At 40.1% G+C, this 18,494-nt stretch overlaps 1 protein-coding gene across 2 annotated transcripts in view; it reads left to right on the top strand.

Moving 5' to 3' along the window:
* Phlpp2 (PH domain and leucine rich repeat protein phosphatase 2) overlaps positions 1-18,494 on the top strand; it is a 78,193-nt gene that overhangs the window by 37,358 nt on the left and 22,341 nt on the right. For both annotated transcript variants that reach the window (XM_057753735.1, XM_057753736.1), the window contains exons 4-10: positions 1,352-1,542; positions 4,412-4,537; positions 6,372-6,526; positions 9,208-9,354; positions 9,972-10,202; positions 11,332-11,534; positions 17,312-17,372. In XM_057753735.1, the coding sequence (XP_057609718.1) occupies positions 1,352-1,542; positions 4,412-4,537; positions 6,372-6,526; positions 9,208-9,354; positions 9,972-10,202; positions 11,332-11,534; positions 17,312-17,372 (1,114 nt within the window). The remainder of the gene's footprint in view (positions 1-1,351; positions 1,543-4,411; positions 4,538-6,371; positions 6,527-9,207; positions 9,355-9,971; positions 10,203-11,331; positions 11,535-17,311; positions 17,373-18,494) is intronic.

Here is an 18,494-nt window from a genome sequence, read left to right on the forward strand (position 1 = left end):
ATTTTGAATCTTTGGAGTATCTGACCTATTTCTTCATATTACATATGCAGAAATGCTTGAGTAGGTGAACAAAGTGGTGCCTGAGGGCACATGGGTAATCAGTTGGTAATCCCTGGAGAGCTCTGTTTACTGTTTGTGCCACCTCTTATTTCTGCTGCTTCCCTTGGTTATTTATTTTGATTTTGATTGATTGTATATATTTGTGTGTATGTGCGCGCACATGCGTGTGCAGACATATGTTTTTCATAGCGCAGATCTGGAGGTCGGAGGACAAGTTGTGGGCATTTAGTTCTGTCCTTCTATGTAGGTTTTGGGGGAGGGGGTAATTAAGGCACTTTTGTCAGCTGAGACATCTCTCTCCGCCCCCTGAGACAGGGTTTCTTTGTAGCTTTGGAGCCTATCCTGGAACTCGCTCTGTAGACCAGGCTGGCCTCGAACTCACAGAGATCCGACTGTCCCTGCCTCCCCAGTGCTGGGATTAAAGGCATGTGCCACCACCATCTGGCCTCAGCTGAGCCATTTTACCAGACTTTCAACCCCCATTATTTCTGTATTTGATACTTGTCTCTGTCAATGCCTTTACAAAGAGCTCTTTTGTCTCAGGGTTCTGTTTTATTCTCTCTATCTCAGGCATATGATCATGATGGAAAGGTGGGTGCTTGAACAAGGAGAAGTAGGTGCATGCTCTTCTCCTGCCTCCATCATGGGAGCAGTCGATTGAAGTACCATCCATAAGCTTTTCCTTGCAAGGGCCAGAGGGGTGGAATATTATATACAGAATTAGAGAACTCTTTTATGTGTTTCTTTATTCTAAAATAGATTGATATCAATGACTATCTTTTTATACCATATATCTTTTGTACTCCCATTATGCTTTGTACTTTATATTATTTTACTTTTTTTTTTTACAAGAATACCCTGGAAGGTAGCTTAATAAAATCTAAGACAATACAGGATGATAGAATCTAAACTTTGTGAGGACAGTAAGCTCAGTGGGCCAGGTAATGAAATTGAAGGAAGTGGCATCACTTGCATTCAGGCTCCAGTGAGTCTGAACCCAAAGTCCATGATATAGACTCCTTGCTGTGTGAAAGGTGGCTGTTTTGAGAAGGATTAGCAGTCACATCTGAGGTAAAGACTCAGGGTGTAGGCCAAAATTCACAAGTATTTCCACTGTATAAGTGCAGTGGTAGGTGTTATTTTAGGGCTAAGATCTTATTTTGTAAAACCCATATTGCTTCATTCCTCATGTCTATAAATAGGGCTACTGAATGTTGGCTCATGCATTTTCCTTCTCTTCCAGTATTATGTTTCTTTAATGGTACATTCTGAAGTAGTGTTTTCTTTTCAGAAAAACCATGCCAGATGGATCATCTGGATCGAATCCTACTGTCTGGCATCTATAATGTACGCAAAGGAAAAACTCAGCTTCACAAATGGGCTGAACGCCTAGTTGTTCTCTGCGGTACCTGCCTTATTGTTTCCTCAGTGAAGGATTGTCAAACTGGAAAGATGCATATTTTGCCTCTGGTTGGAGGAAAGGTAAGATTTAAAATTTTAAATATTAACTTGGTCATTTAGAAATGTTAAGGGTGGGTTGTTAAGGTCCAGTTGATAAAGGAAGAACTGGAAGACTTCAGCTTGATTCTCAGAACCCTTGTTTAGAAAACAAATGAGCAAACAACAACAAAACAAACAAAAACAAGTGTGGTGGTACACATTTGTAATCTTAATTCTGAGGAGACAATGACAGGCAGGTTCCTGAGGCTTGTTGCCTTTCCAGTCCATCCCATTTGTACATTTCCAGGTAAATCAGAGACCCCTGTTTTAAAGGACAAGGTGGACTGCTCTCAAGGAGTGACCCCCCAGGTTGTTCTCTGGCCTCCACATGCATACATGTGCATGCATACATGAACACACACACACACACTCAAAGCTAGGGCCATAGCTCAGTGATACAGTGCTTGCCTAGCACTTGTCAGTCCCTGGGTTTAGTCCCCAGCATTTGGGGAAATAAAGGAAAGGAAAGAAAAGAAAATACCCTGCCTGATTTTCTTAGAGGCCAATAGGAACATCATGAAAGATTATATCAGAGACTCTTGGGAGGCTCCAGGGCTCTCCACCCCCTCCACCCCGCAAATGTTATAGAACTGTCTGCTTCCATATCTAGGAACTAGATGCTATTGCTGATAATACCAAGATGTTGTTACCAGGATGTTACACAGAAGTTGCCTTTGGGAACTAGAATTAGCTGCCAACATCATTTACCAAGATAGACTCCTTCAAGTTTCTTCTTTTTGAAACATAGAGTTGGGTGGTCATGAGTCTCAATTCAGCAGCCAGGGAAATGTGACATATCTGTCCTCAAAAAGTTCATTTGCTAGAGTGACAGGTGACCATAGATAGATTAATATTTATAGGAAGCTAGATATTATTTTTTTCTTTCTGTTTTGAAGCTTGATCAGCAAAGCTAGTGTGAACTGAAGAGGATTCACTGAGAAAATGATGTTGGGCAGTCATACTTTGAAATATGTAATTGGTCTAGATATATGACAATATAGATATAATACTGTATTTAAAAAACAGATAACCTGTGCTGGAGAGATGACTCAGAGGACAGAAGTGCTTGCTGCCAAGTCCCAGAAAACACCAGGATATTTTATGTTAATGACGATGTCCACAAATTTAATAAACAAAACAAAACAAAAAACTCCTTTCAGACTGAGGTAGAAATAAATGGATACACTGACCTTGAAAATAAATATACTTAAGATTTTCTAAGACAGAATAGGACTACAAAAAATCTGAAATAAGAATCCTGTGGAAGATTCAGTAAAAACCTTTGGAAGGGAAATATGACTATTGAAACTTAAAAATAATGAACTGGAGACATGGCCCAGTGGTTAAATACATTGGTTGCTCTTAAAGAGGACCCAGGTTCAATTCCAAACACCCACATGGCGGCTCACAACCATCTGTAACTTCATTTCTAGTGAGTTCATGCTCTCTTCTGGTCTATGTGGGCCTGGCACATGTGTAGACATACACAGACACACAATACACATTAGTAAAAATGAAAACTAAAATGCAAAAAAAGTTTAGTCATTCATAGTCAAATACTGAGAAAGTCTTGTGAATTACTCATAAGAAATAGAAATTAAAGTCAACATTTATATATAATTATGTTAATTTAGTATTATATAAATTGATTTTGTAGTTTTACATATGTACAACTTTATAAATTATTAACTATTAATGGTGAGATATTCCTTTTATCATTTTGTAGTGGCGTTTATTGCTACAAAGCTTTTCCCATCAGTCTATTTATTGTTTGCTTGAGACAGAGTCTCACTATATATTCCTGGCAGACTTAGAACTCCCAGCATTCTGCCTTCTTCTTCTTCCCAATGCTGGGATTAAAGGTGTTTGCCACCATACCTGACAAAGTCTTTTCTTTTTTCTTCTTTTTTTTAAGGGTGAGTTATACAAATATAATTTAATATATCTAAAATGTACTTAATTTAAATTATTCCTCCCTTTCACTTTTATTTTATGTGAATGAGTGTTTTGTCTGTATATGTGTATATACACCACATATGTACTTGGTGCCCTTCGAGGCCAGAGAAGGCATCAGGTCCCATGAGACTAGAGTTACAGATGGCTGTGAGCCACCCAACATTGCAACAGCAGAAAGAGCTCTTAATCACTGAGTCATCTCTCCAGTTCCCCACAGTAAAACATTTAAGATTGTTCTAGAATATTTTCTGTTTCTTTCAATGAAATTCTTTGTTTTGACACCAACTTCTATAGTTGCACTGATTTCTTACCATTGAACAATGATTATGTTGTAAATACCACAATTGAATGTTACCAAATTTTTAATTTTAGTGAGTCTTCACAATCTGCTTCTTTTTTGCTTAAAGTATTTTGTGTTTCTGCCACTTGGTTCTATCTTTAGTAAGCACTAGAATGTATTGATTTGCAAGTATAACTTGTAAGTTTGTAGCTGGTCTGCCAAGATTCAGAAGCAATGTCATCCAAAATGAGATGCCAAAGATAGAAATGGTTCTGTGGTGATAGGAAGAGAGTATCTTTAGCAAATCTGTGTAAGTTGAGTTGTTGCAGTTTAGGGTAGCCCAGACTGACCTGGAATACTCTGTTCTTCTGCATCTGCCTCCTGGGTACTGGAATTACAGCTATATACCCCGCATCCAGCCTTTGTTGTAGTTTGATTTCCCTCGCCTTAATGGCGGTTGATCTTGATTGTCATTTCATGTTATTGGTGGTTATTTGTATATATTTTTTGGAAAAATGTCTGCTCAGATTTTTTGTCATTTTAAAAAGTATGTCTTGTTTCTGCTTTTTGACCATTATTTCTGATCAGTAGTTACGATTTTCTTCTCTTCTTCAGATAGAAGAAGTGAAGCGCCGCCAACACTCCCTTGCTTTCAGCTCAGCTGGAGCCCAAGCTCAGACCTATCATGTCAGCTTTGAGACTTTGACTGAATACCAGAGATGGCAACGGCAGGCATCTAAGGTTGGAAGCTCTTTGATAGGAGATAAGGATATAACCGCAAGTGACCATCCTTAACATCGTACCTTTCTTAGTGTATAATGAATACAATAATGGGATTTCACTGAGTCTTTTTTTTTTTTTTTTTTTTTTTTTTTTTTTTTTTTGGTTTTTCGAGACAGGGTTTCTCTGTGGTTTTGGAGCCTGTCCTGGAACTAGCTCTTGTAGACCAGGCTGGTCTCGAACTCACAGAGATCCGCCTGCCTCTGCCTCCCAAGTGCTGGGATTAAAGGCGTGCGCCACCACCGCCCGGCTTCACTGAGTCTTTACTTACTTATGTTCTTGTAGTAGAAAATGGTGTCAAAATCTTTTCAGGTACATTTCCCTCTGAACTGTCTCTGTGAGGTGATCCTTAGACAGAATTAAGACATAATGAAGTTTGACCTTTAAAGGCATTGAGACATGCGATTGACATTGCTTCCCACTTGCCACAGTAGTCTCTGGTTGACATAGCTGCTCCCTAGCTTGTAGCCTGGTGCTTCTTGGTCTGCATGTTTTTAGAACAGCCTTGATGAGCCACTTAAAAGGTGAACCTATCTATGGGGCATGACCTGTCATAAATCTCTCTTTTGCTATGCTGAGGATGATTGACACTTCAGCATAGCTCTGCTTAGCCATTAAAACATAGCCATTAACATGTACTGCAACTGCACATTTGTGCGCTTTGGATTCTTTGCAGCAGTTTTCAGAAGGGATGCCACAGTGATATAGCATGTCTCGTGTGATTTTTATCAGGTGTTTTAAAACACACTATAGCCATATTCGTTATTATAGTATTACAGATTTTAAAGACTTCAGTTTTACTGGTTTTTGTTGCTATGTTATATCAGCTATAAAATCTGTTCTATGCAAAACTGGTTTCAGTTGTAACTTCCATTCTTCTGCCCCTTTAAAGAGAAGATGCTGTTCCTTGGCATCCTGGCATACTCAGCAGTATGCTGTGTGTATAGCTGTTTTATTTTATGCTTTCAGTAGAAGAAGAAACTTTGTGAGTAAGCAGCAGAGATGTGTGGCTACAAAAGTCATTTCATCCCACACTGTCCCTTATTAGGCTTGTCTATTTTGAACCATCTTAACATTGCTTATGATATAAAATGTGAAAATTTTAATCCCTTATAGAGACATGGACTCCCTCCCTCCCTCCCTCCCTCCCTCCCTCCCTCCCTCCCTCCCTCCCTCCCTCCCTCCCTCCCTCCCTCCCTCCCTCCCTCTCTCCCTCCCTCCCTCCCTCTCTTCTTTCTTTCTTTCTTTCTTTCTTTCTTTCTTTCTTTCTTTCTTTCTTTCTTTCTTTCTTTCTTTCTTTCTTTCTTTCTTTCCTATAAAAGACAGGGTCTCGCTTTTATCATATTGGTTGGCCTGAAACTTAGTTGTACCTCATATTGGCCAAACTTTTAGTGGTCCTCCTGCCTAGCTTCCCAAGTGCTAGAATTATAAGCATGTACCTACTTACTATGCGTGACTTTGTTGTACCTTAGGGTTTTTGTTTTCGATTTTTTGTTGTCTTTAAATAAGCTGGCCTTAAATCTCCCTGTGTAGCCAAGGCTGGCTTTGATTCACCGATCACCCTGCTTCCACCTCTCCAGCGCTAGAATTGTGGGCGTATACCTTCGTTTGTTTTTTTTAAGCAGCTTATGGTTTTAGGGAAAAATAAAATTTAACCAGTTTTTATAAATGAATAACAGAATAACTCCCCCATTCCTAGTTTATAATCAGCACCTTTTGTGTAAATGCCATTATGGCCTATGCTGGGTGAAAGCACCCAATAGTTCAGGAGGCTTTTCTTCTTGCCCTTCTTCAGGTGGTGTCCCAGCGAATCAGCACTGTGGACCTTTCATGCTACAGCCTTGAGGAGGTTCCTGAACATCTCTTCTACAGTCAAGATATCACCTACCTCAACCTGCGACACAACTTCATGCAATTAGAAAGACCAGGGGGCCTCGACACACTCTACAAGTATGTAGAGAATAGGTTTCCAGACTAGTGTGTTGAAAATAAATTATAATCAGTATCATAGTGGTTCACACTTTTAAGTTGACAAGTTTACTAGAAGAATTCATTCCTGATTTCTGTAACAAAGTAACCAGAGGCTGGGTAATGTTTAAAGAGAAGAGGTTTAAATGTAAGATCAGACAGTCCCTTTGCTGCAGCATATTATGGCAAATGGTGGGAGCCCACATGAGAGGGATAAGTGGGATAGTAAGACGGAACCAGGGGTGTTAGGTGGTCAATGCTTGCTTTTTTATAACAGCTGATTCTCTTGGGAACGAACTCAACTGAATCCTTTTTCAGGAAGAATGTTCAGTGGCTTAATTACTTATCTATCTATCTATCTATCTATCTATCTATCTATCTATCTATCTATCTATCTATCTATCTATCTATGTGATGTTGGGGATTGAATCCAGCACCCTGTCTGTATATGCTAGACAAATGTTCTGAGCTACACCCTAGCCCTCACCTTTTACAGGTCTACCACTTCTTAGTTCTGACACACTGGGACCAAGCCTTTAGCACATGAACCTTTGAGAGATGAACCATGTCCAAATCAGCACTTTCCATCGTGTTATAGTTTGTAAATTCCCACTCCTTTTTGAAGAAGCAAAATTTTTATTTACACAAATCTCTCTCGTTATTCTCCCTGTAAAACAGAGGGTTAATGGAATGTTATGTTTCAAAAACTACAGTAAGTTGCCATTGATTTTTATGATCTTTTTTTGGTGGTTTGTTTTTGTTTTGTTCTGAGACAGCATTTTAATATGTAGTTCTGTCTGGCCCGGAACTCACTATATAGACCAAACTGACTTTGAATTCACAGAGATCCACCTGCCAGGCTTGGGATAATCTTTATATTGTTGGTAAAGGATGCTCATTGATGATAAAGTATGATCTGCAGCTATGGCAGATTGAGAGACTCGGTATGTGAACAGTTTTTTAAAAGTTTCTAACTTAAATGACTTCAAGTAGACAGCCTGATTTCAAGAATTCCGGAGCAGGTTTAATCTTTTCTTTGTACCTGCTCATACCAACTCTTGAGTCTTGTCAGCTTTGAAACTTTCTCTTCTGGTAATGGAATTGTTTCATCCTCACACAACTTCACGACTATGATCTGTGGTTTTTTTTTTCTGTCTTATTTGTTAGAATATATTCTACCTTGCTACTCTCCCCACATCTCACCTCATATTTCCACCTACACCAGAGAGCATGAGAGACCAGCCTGGGCTATATTAAGTGAGACCCTGACTACACAGACAAAAAAAAAGTAAAGTAGTTAAAACATAATCCATGAATAATGACAAGGTGTGATTGTGGGCTTCTGCTGGGGAAGGGAAAAAATTGAAAAGCAAAGCAAAATGTCTCACTTTACATCTTGAATAAAAAAGAATGCACATTAAAATGACATGCTTTACACATTCATGTTGATAACATATTTCTTATACTCCTAGTATAATCTTCAGAAAACATTGGTATTTAAAATCTAATCTTTTACAGATACAAGATAATATTTAGTAATGGTACAGGTATTTGAGTCATGTTTGTGTTTTAAATTAAGATAAGCTCTAATATTAAGGAAACCAGTCTTTAGCATTTCTTTCTGAATTTCCCTGAAGTTAGAATTGATCCAGTTAGAGGGTTTGGGCAGAGATTCAAAAGTCAAAGGAGTAGTAAGTAATCAAAGTCAGGTCCCCTGGAAGTTAGACATTGAAATTTGGAAGAGAAGAGCTATAGAATTAGATCCTATGGGCTCCATTCTCAAAGCAGATTGATGCCTTTGGGTTCTTATTTTATATTTGTATGATATAAAACATAATGTTCCACACACCCGTTTTATAGCCACACTATCTTGAGGCAAGATAATATAGAAACCTTTACTCTGTGAGCAAAAGGAACCAACACAGAATTCTTGTAGTGATTTGATCAAATCACTTTACCACACAAGGCTGTCACACGTGTTTTCAAGTTCATCTGGTCCATTTTTGTTTCAAGTGGCATTTGAACCAATATAATTTCAGTATAAAAAGAATTGCTTATAATGTGCTATGTATTTGTTAGGTATTATGGTATCTGAATAGATTAACTTTTGTATATTATAGGTAGACATTTAGTAAAATGAAATTAAGTGTATCAGATGTGACTTAGTAGAAAAGAATTGTAGCAGCATGAATGCCCTTGTAGATTTTTTTGCCTCATTAGGGGAACTCTTTTGATTCGGTTTCATTAACAACATGGACTATGTTTTAACTACTTTACTATACTCTGTGTCCACACAATATTTGGTAGCATGAAAATGAAAACATGTTTTTAAAGCAAATTATATGGTGCACATTTTATTAGATTATTTTATTGGATAATTTAGTTGAATGTGATGGCACATGTCTGCAATCCTACCCCTTTGCAAATGGTGGCAAGATTTTGAGTTTGAGGCCAGCCTATACTACATTGTGAGTTCTAGGCCAGTCTAGGCTATAGAGAAGGACCCTATCTCCAACAACAATAACAAAATAATCAGTAAACAAAACAGATCATCAAAGACCATTGATGGTCTCTGTAAAGACGTATAATGGGTATCTTAGTTATTCAAACCATCACAGTGGGTTTGTGGAAATATGGTCTATATTTGTGCCTTTGTTCTTTAGATTTTCTCAACTGAAGGGCCTGAACTTATCCCATAATAAGCTTGGACTGTTTCCTGTGTTGCTGTGTGAGATTTCTACCCTGACTGAGCTCAACCTTTCTTGTAATGGATTTCATGACTTGCCAAGTCAGATTGGCAATCTGCTAAAGTAAGTGTTGGCTTTTTCTAGATTCTCCTTTTGTTTGCAGGGGACCATTCTTGTCTTAGGATGCAGGCAGTTCTTGGAACTTTCGCAGCGAGAAAAGTCACATTCTTTTTTTTTTTTTTTTTTTTTTAAATATTTATTTATTATTTATTATGTATACGATAGTCTATCTGTGTGTATGCTGAAGGCCAGAAGAAGGCACCAGACTTTATTACAGATGGTTGTGAGCCACCATGTGGTTGCTGGGAATTGAACTCAGGACCTTTGGAAGAGCAGGCAATGCTCTTAACCTCTGAGCCATCTCTCCAGCCCCGAAAAGTCACATTCTTACTAGGATTCTATGTAACAGTGGCTCTTGATGCCAGAGGTGACCATACTGCCAAGTGGTAACCCGTTCCCTCCATTTCAGCAGCATTGACCCTGGCTCTTCAGTGTCTGAAGCCCCGTCCTTAGAAGTTGTGTCTAAGCCTCTGTTAACTCTCCATGGGCCAAGATTGGGGGGGTTGTCACGTTTGGATTGTTAATAATTAGTGGTTTGGCTTAATAATAAATTACAACCCCTATTGTTGGCTCTGTATGTTTGAGCTGTTCCATAAAGCAGGCTTGTTTGTTTCCCACAGTCTTCAGACCCTTTGCCTTGATGGCAATGTTCTCACCGCTCTACCCGATGAATTGGGAAACCTGCAGCAACTTACTTCTCTGGGAATTTCCTTCAACAATTTTAGTCAAATTCCTGAGGTTTTGGAGAAACTCACCATGTTAGATAAAGTGGTTATGGCTGGAAACCGCTTGGAAGTCCTGAACTTAGGAGTGCTGACCAGGATGAGCCATGTTAAGCATGTGGATCTCAGGTGAGCTCTGCTGTGATGGACCTTGGTGTCTACTCCTCATAAAGACTTCTTTAAAACATTAGGAACTTAGAATGGTGTAAAGATAGATGTTTTCAGATACATAGTAAAACGTCATTCTTTACCCAGTAGTAGAGATTAATGATCTGGTGAGTTTGTCAGTCACAAAGACTTAAATGGCCAAGGATTGTCTGACGTACTCTTCAGCAGCATTGTATGAGAATTTCCTTTTCCTTGAACCATTATCCAGACTGGATTTCAGTAGTCTCCTTTCGTTTATTGGATGTAGAAGTCAGAACACAATATTCCATTGTTTTAACGAGCATTTGTTTATGAGTGATGAACATCTTTTTTGTGTGGAGACTAGTAGTTTCTAGTTTTCTATAAATTTGACCATTTTTCTGTCAGTCACTTTTTTTTCTTGATAACATTGTGTTGTAATTGAAATATTCACAGCTTCACTACTAAAGACTTTCTTATGTGTTTTGTTTTATAGTGATAATCCTCCTCTAAAGGAAGGTGGTAAAAGATAACTACTATGTGTTCTGTCGTTTCAGGAAGCAGATAGCAAGCCCTGTAAAGACATAGACAGGAACTTAGTAGCATATAAGAGAAGGAGAACAGGCTGATGTATGTGAAGTCATGTAGGGGTAGAGACAAGAACCTCAAATATTTAGTGAAGTTTGCATTTAAACCATTTCGTGTATGTTCAGATTATTTTCTTCTCTTTAATGCCATGTGAGTCTCTGTACTAGAGAAGAGGAAGTGTAACTACAGAGAAAGGGAGCTGTTGCTGTCGCTTAGCCTCTCACTCACTTCATAGCATGCTCATCTCCTTGTCCTCCCCGTTCCCACCTGACCATACTAGGTACTGGGATGTAAGTGTTTATCTAGCCGTGGATATTGCCCTGTTTTTCTGTCTCTGTCTAATTTGTGTATGTATCTACCGGTTCTAACTTAATTGGATCTTGGGTTCTTTCTCTGTAGATAAACTGTGGTTGTTTTCTATAGGACCTTGTAAAGTGAAGCAAGTAGTGAAATTCTCAAGTTCAGTAAAGAGAGGAAAGGGTCATCCCTCTCCTATGTTTTTGTCCACATAATAGAAATTATTTTTCTGTTTCTGAATATTAAGGATGAACCACTTGAAAACCGTGATTATTGACAGTCTGGAGGGAAACAAACACATCACTCACGTGGATTTGCGCGACAATCAGTTGACTGATTTGGATCTTAGCCCCTTATGTAGCTTGGAGCAGCTGCATTGTGAGCGGAACCAGCTGAGGGAGCTGACACTCAGTGGCTTTTCCCTTCGAAACCTCTACGCCAGTTGGAACAGTGAGTTCTCTACCCAACCTCCTGTTTTTGCTTTCAACTATAGTCTGAGCCTTCTAAGAAGAATAGCATTTGTGGTCCTTCTCAGCTACTCTGCAGAGTGGAGTTGTGTGACACCTTGAGCTTTCTCTTTTAATTAAGTCAATACCCCTAAAGCAATCGATATGGATATATCTATATTTATATCTAGACTTGGAAAGGGTACTAAGACTCATTGTGCGAGCACAATAAGAGGCATTTTGCAGAATCATAGGGGTCTGGTAGGTGGATAAGCATGTTTAAACCAGAGCATCTGTTATGAAGTAGGCGTTGTTATCCTTACGGCCCAGGTTCTAAATCTGTCCTATCTCTCTTTTTTGCATATTCTATAAAGAATGGTTTTTATGTTTTTAAAAATTTGGGTTAAAAATTAGAATAATAATATTTGTTACATGAAATTCAAGTTTTTCTATTCATAAATCAAGTTTTATGGGTATGTACTCATAGGTTTAACTTTGGTTTATGTGTCACTGTTTTCATGTTACTATGCCATAGTTTATAGGAGTAACATACTGTTATGATCCACAAACACTAAAATATTTATTTTAGCCTACTAAGAAAAAGTTTCCCAATCCCTGTTGGGGACTCACCTGCTGCTTTGGTTGTAGTGTGAGAAGACCCTGTTCCAGTAGTGAGTGAGCACAGATGCCAGGAACAGACATGTGCCAAATGACATAGTAACAGTCAGTTCACAAGGTTTAGTGGTTTCAATGACAGAGATCTGTTATATAACCTGCTTACCTTGGTAGCCTGACTGAAGTGAATGCAAGTTCTTTTATTCCGATCTTAATTACTAATACTAGCTCTCATGTCATACCGTAGACGTTAACTATAAATATATCTATATGTCTATATGCATATTTATGGTTTGTATAATGAGTATCAGTTAGAGAGGCTACAGTGGAGTGCACGAGGTTTCCGAAGCTGCAGAGTCGGTATTGATAATAAGCCAGAGGAGTGCCAGGAGAGAGCTGCCGGCTTTTGGTGTTTTCAGACAGTTTCACTATACCACCCGAGATTTAAGCTCCCAAGTACTGGTATTGTAGGTATGCTTCACCACACTTTACAGTTTTCTATGTTTAAGGAAGGAAGGAAAGGGAAAATGTTCAATTTCACTAAGTGACAGAAATGAGTGTCCTCAGCCGCAGCCAGGAAGAGGTTGACTACGGACCACCTTGGAGGAAGGTGACCATGTCAAAGAAGTGGCAGAGCTGTGTGAACAGTTCCCTGCTGGCATTTATCTCAGGGCTACTTACACACAATAATTGTCACAGTAATGTGTTGTGGTGAAAGTATAAGACTATTAATAGGAAAATGGGAAAATCAGTAGTGATGTATTTACATAGTAGATTTTGTACAGTAGTGGAGATGAATGGACTAAAGCTTTGTGAACTGGTGCAAATAAGTCTTGGAAACAGCTTTTGACTAAGAAAGCAAAACTGTACAATCACAGTATACTGTGTGAGTTATACCAAAACTTAAACATAGAAAACAGCATTTTCTAGGTTCAAACTGTAACACAAATGATAAATATTCAGGGTGGTGTTTACCTCCTGGTATTAAAGGAAAATGTAAGACAGATGTGTGTTTAGAGGTAGCTGATGATGGTGGAAAATTGCTCATTTTTTGTTGTTTTTGTTTTGTTTTGTTTTCTGTATCTGAATATGTTATTAGGATAAAAGTTTAGGGACTTCAGTTCTGTTGTCTTTTATCATGTTATAGAGGCTTCACTCCTACCTTAGATTAATTTCTTCAGTCAGAAGTTGCTATTGTTGAGCAGGGCAAAGGAGCTTAACCTAACCAAGCCTGATGACCTGGGTTCTATACCTTGACCCACAGGATGGAAGGGAAGAACCAACTCCCACAAGTTGTCCTCTGGCCACACGATACGCTCATGCAGATATAAACATATGTGCACGCAGAGATAAATAAGTGTATAATAATAAGAAAAGGCCTGTTGTGTTAAAACCGGGTGCTGTAGCCCACGCTTGTAATCCCAGTACTTAGGAAGATGAGGCAGGAAGGTCAAGAGTTCCAATGTAGCCTGAGTTACAAAATCAAATACTATTTCAGCCTATCTTTCCCCTTAGGAAAACCCAAAACAACAATAACAACAACCAAATGTATTGAGTGTTGACTGGCACTGTGTATTGATGCTATGACAGCTAATCTGTACAGTCACCTTGGAAATGTTCCATGCAGCTACTGGAGCTAACCGTGTCTGGTATACCCGAGGTTTCTCTTGGCTTACGTTCACTATGTGCTTAGATCAGTTCACGTGTGTGGTTAAGATATCATAGTCACCCTAAATTGGAGAAGCTTTAAATGCCCAGCAGCCCTACACTGGGTAGTCATGGTGGATTTGCCACCAGCCAGCTGGCAGGGACCTTCCTTTATACCATATAGAAACCATGACAGGCCGGGCGGTGGTGGCGCACGCCTTTAATCCCAGCACTCGGGAGGCAGAGGCAGGTGGATCTCTGTGAGTTCGAGACCAGCCTGGTCTACAAGAGCTAGTTCCAGGACAGGCTTCAAAACCACAGAGAAACCCTGTCTCGAAAAACCAAAAAAAAAAAAAAAAAGAAAGAAACCATGACAGGACAAGAAGGAGCTCTCTTCCAGTGCTTCTCTTTAGCTTTTCTACTCTAAGTCATGGCAGTGAGTGAGGCTTAGTGGCTCCCTCTAGTGTTCCAACTCCCACATAGGCCTTTGGTAGTAGCCCTACAAGTGAAGCATTGCTTAGGAAGTCAGGATTCCTCAGCCTGTAGAAGCAACTGACATTGTAGCTTCTAGGCAGGCCTAAATATCAGGAGTCCTCATGAATGATTAAAAAAAACCAAACAAACCCAGAGACAGATACAGAGATTAAAGCTGAAAATCAGAGAAGCTGAGCAGTAAGCCACTAGAGAGGCTTTCCCTCTACCAATGCTCAGACCAAAGGGGTGATCCTCAGACTGCCTAGACTGCACTGTGTCTTCACCACACCTCGGACTCCATACACCAGTGAGGTCCTGTCTCTTCCCCTTTATATTTCTCTCTCTACCCAGTCATATTGCTCCTTTTCCCACCTCCCTAGTGCTGGGATTAAAGGTGTGTAACTCCCAAACTCTGGGATTAAATATGTGAGCCACCACCACTACCAGGATCTGTTTCTGGATCAATCTTGTATAGCCCAGGGTAGCCTTGAACTCATAGAGATCTGTCTACCTCTGTCTCCCGAGTCCTGGATTAAAGGTATGTGCCAACACTCCCTGACCTGTAGTGACTTAGCTTTGTACTCTGATCCTCAGGCATGCTTTATTTATTAAAATACAAATAAAATACCACTACAGATTGCAGCTCCCAGACTGGGGTGTCTGAAGACTTGAAAGCTCTCTGGTATTCTTCTAGCAACCAGAACCTGCAGTTGCTTTCTTCTGCCTTTTTATGGCCTCTGTCCTCATTCCAGTTCAGAGCTCTGCCTCTTTTGCCTGCTCTCTATTTCCAGTGCCAGTCTTGTCCCTGGCCTGTTCCTGGCCTGACTGCCCCCTCAGGACTATTCAGCTGCCTCTTGTTGGTCAGTGTCACAGCAAATAGCTACTGCTACCCTTTTGTTACTGCTGCTGCTGGCTGCCAGGCTGGGACTCTCTTTAGCTTCTTCAGCTCTCAGGAAGCCATAGCTTTGCCACCTTTGCAGCTTAGCATGCTGCACAGTTGTGTCATGCTGCCTCAGCCACCACTGCTGCTCCACTGTCTCTTCTGCTGCTTTCCGTATAACCAGATTAGCCTCCTGTGGTAAAGGAGGCAAGAAAAGATAACTTGAGAGAAGTCTTTTTTAGGGCTAAATGTTGTGGCTCCAAGTTGACTCATCAATTGAGCAGACAGCTTGCTTATAGTCAGAGACAGGTGTTTACACCAGTCACAGCAAGCCTGTCATACAAAGGAAGGTTTGTGTTTACACCAGCCTTAATGATCCTTCTGTTAGACCCCTACTGTTAACTGTTCATTTCTGGCCTGGATAGGAGTGGTTGCAGAGTCATCTAGGATTCATCGAGGCTTGTGTGATAGTAAAAGGTCCCATGTAAACTGAAATGGCCCTGGGTTTGGGAGCTGCAGCTGATAACAATACAGTTGTCTTGTACTTTTCTCAAGGCTTCTGTGGTGTGTTCATAAAGGCTGGTTCTGGCCTAAGCTCGTTTGGCTCGCTGATGATCATTTTGCTCAACATAGTCAGGGAAAGCAAGGGAGAGTCCAGCATCTGTCAGCTGAGACATGAAATTGCTTTCTCTCCCAGCACCTCCCTGGTTTACAGGAAGATAAATATCAGAGGAATGCTTACAGTAACAACTTAAGTAACATCATTAACACTAGTAGTGATTTTACAACACTTTAACAAAGTTTAACACCAGTTCAGTGCCCTAGGGAGGAATGGGCCCCTCTGGTCTGTCTGTTTCATATTTGCAAAAATAACATTAAAAAGATATAACAGTAGGAACAAATGCCATAAGCATAATGTGAGTAATGAAGTCAGAGCAAAGCATGTACAAGAGGGAGAGAGATCAGCGGTTCAAGGCCAGTTTCAGGTACATGGTGCTTTTAAGGCTAGCCTGGGCTACAAGAAATCTTATTTCAAAATATGCCTGGGATTTCAAGTGTGGACCACCATGCTTGGTTTATGCAGTGTGGGACTTAGAACCCAGGGCCTCCTGCATGCCAAGTAAGCACTTGACCAACTGAGTTGCATCCCCGGCCATCATACACCCTTGTATCCCAGTGCTTAGGAAGGTAAGGCAAGAAGATAGAGTTCACGGCACCTGGGTTACCCAGCACGCTCCTGTGGGGGTGAGTTGTGAAGGAAAGTTCTGGTTTTAAACATGGCAAGTGTTGTCTGTGGTATTTGGAGCTAGGATAAAAAATGGCACCTTGGGATGTGTGGTGGCTAGAAGAGGAGATGAAGGTGTGCTCTGGGAGTTGGTAATGCTGTGTGTGATGATCTGAGCGTTGGTTCTACTCTTGTGTTCCAGTTTACTGATCTATACACTTAAGATTGTTTTCATCTTTAAATCCAGATATTGGGGCTGGAGAGATTGCTCAGTGAGTAAAAGCTTGAAGAGTTCTTGCAGAGGACCTGAGTTAGGTTCTAGCACCCATAAGAGGCACCTCACAGTTGCCTATTAACTCTGGTTCCAGGGGGACCCAACACCTCTGCCATCTGAAGGCCCCTTCATTGTGTACTCATACCAATACACATACACATAATTAAAAATAAAATTTTTTTTAATCTAGATATTTTTCAAGTTACACACTAAGTGGAACTGTTAACATTAGTGACTTTCTAATGTAGTGTAAATGCACAGAATCTTGAAGTGAGTAGTTATATGTGTTTTCAAAGACATATTGGATTGGGGTCAAACGGTAGTTACAGTTAGTTGCCAGTAGTTTTTCTTTTTAGTCATCTCCACAAAACCACTTTTGCTTTGTTTACCAGTGTTCTTCTTCGACTTCTTATTTTTTTTTTTAATGATGTGTATGTATGTGTAGGAATGTGCAGGTATCCATGGAAGCCAGCAGCATCATATCCCTGGGAGCTGGAGTTAACAGGCTGTTGTGAATACCACTATAGTAGTGAAACCTGAACCTGGGTTCTCAGGAAGAGCAGTAGGTGGTCTTAACCACTGAACCCTCTCTCAAGCCCTTTTCAGTAGTTCTTGCTATCTTCTTCTTCAGAGATAATTGTTAACATGGTGTCTGTTTTCCCATAGGGCTGACAGCAGTGAACATCTACCCAGTGCCCAGCCTGCTCACTTCTTTGGAACTCTCCCGGTGAGTGTGTTCATAAGGGTGGTACTTGTCTTGATTGGAGTGGGGGTGGGAGGACTAATGTGTAGCTAAAGGAAGGAGCCTCTGGGAGAGGAAGGAGATTTAGATCTCTTCTGTCTGAATAAACAAAGTGTTGCTTAATCTCATAGCCCTCACACTAGGTGTAACCACTGTTTTCACCTTTTTGTCTAAATTTTTCAAGAATTATTTGTATTGTGAGCTCCATTTCTTTACTTCCCATTTCCTAATCCTGACAGCAGCTCACTGTAGGTCTTCTCTTAATTTGCTTTTTCCTATTAACACTTAGTCTTTTTACATTTTTTAAGGCATCTTTGAAACTAGCCAATATAGTCTCTTTAATGCCATGTTAGTCATTACTTCTGTGTCTTTGATATTCTCTTTTCTTTCTGGCAGCCTTTTAAGTCAGTCACCCCTCAAGTTCTGAATTGGCACACTGCCCTGTCACGGATGCAGTCTCATTGATTTCAGTGATTTTAGTCACCCAAAGGGTTGACATCAATCAGGTTTCTAAACTGACCCTCTTTTCTCTGGCTAGGCCCATGTGTCCAATTCTTTACTAGCTAATCTTGCTGTACACGTTCCCAGGTGCCTGTACAATATTAAACTTATCTGCTCCTGTACCAGTCTTCTTTTCTGTGTTGGTTCATACCAGCACAGTCATATCCCTGGTCATCCAGGTGAGAAGCCTAAAAGTAGCTTTTGTTCTTTATTCTGTTCTCCTTCCTATACGTAATCCTTCTCGAAGTCATTGCCATCTTTGCCTCCTTAGTACTTTTGGAATTCCTCCCACTCCACTAGCTCTATGACTACTCTTATTTCTTGCCTGCAACCCTGATTATTTTTCCTTCTATCAGCAGAATCATCTGAACTGGGCTCCATTTACCAGTAATCTAAAGTACATAGCTCACATCATGTGTACACTGATTATAAACCTTTGGGGTAGCCCCCATGTATGTAGGATCAAGAAAGAACCTTCTAGACATAGTTTAGAGCTGTTCCAACCTAACTTTCCTTTGTCTTCGGAGCATCACTCCAGGTTCTAGCTTTACCAAATGGCTTGACATTCCCATCATGCATCACATTCCTTCTTGCTCTGACTCAGGT

The sequence above is a fragment of the Chionomys nivalis genome, chromosome 21 (genome assembly GCF_950005125.1).
Source record: "Chionomys nivalis chromosome 21, mChiNiv1.1, whole genome shotgun sequence".
NCBI lineage: Eukaryota > Metazoa > Chordata > Mammalia > Rodentia > Cricetidae > Chionomys > Chionomys nivalis.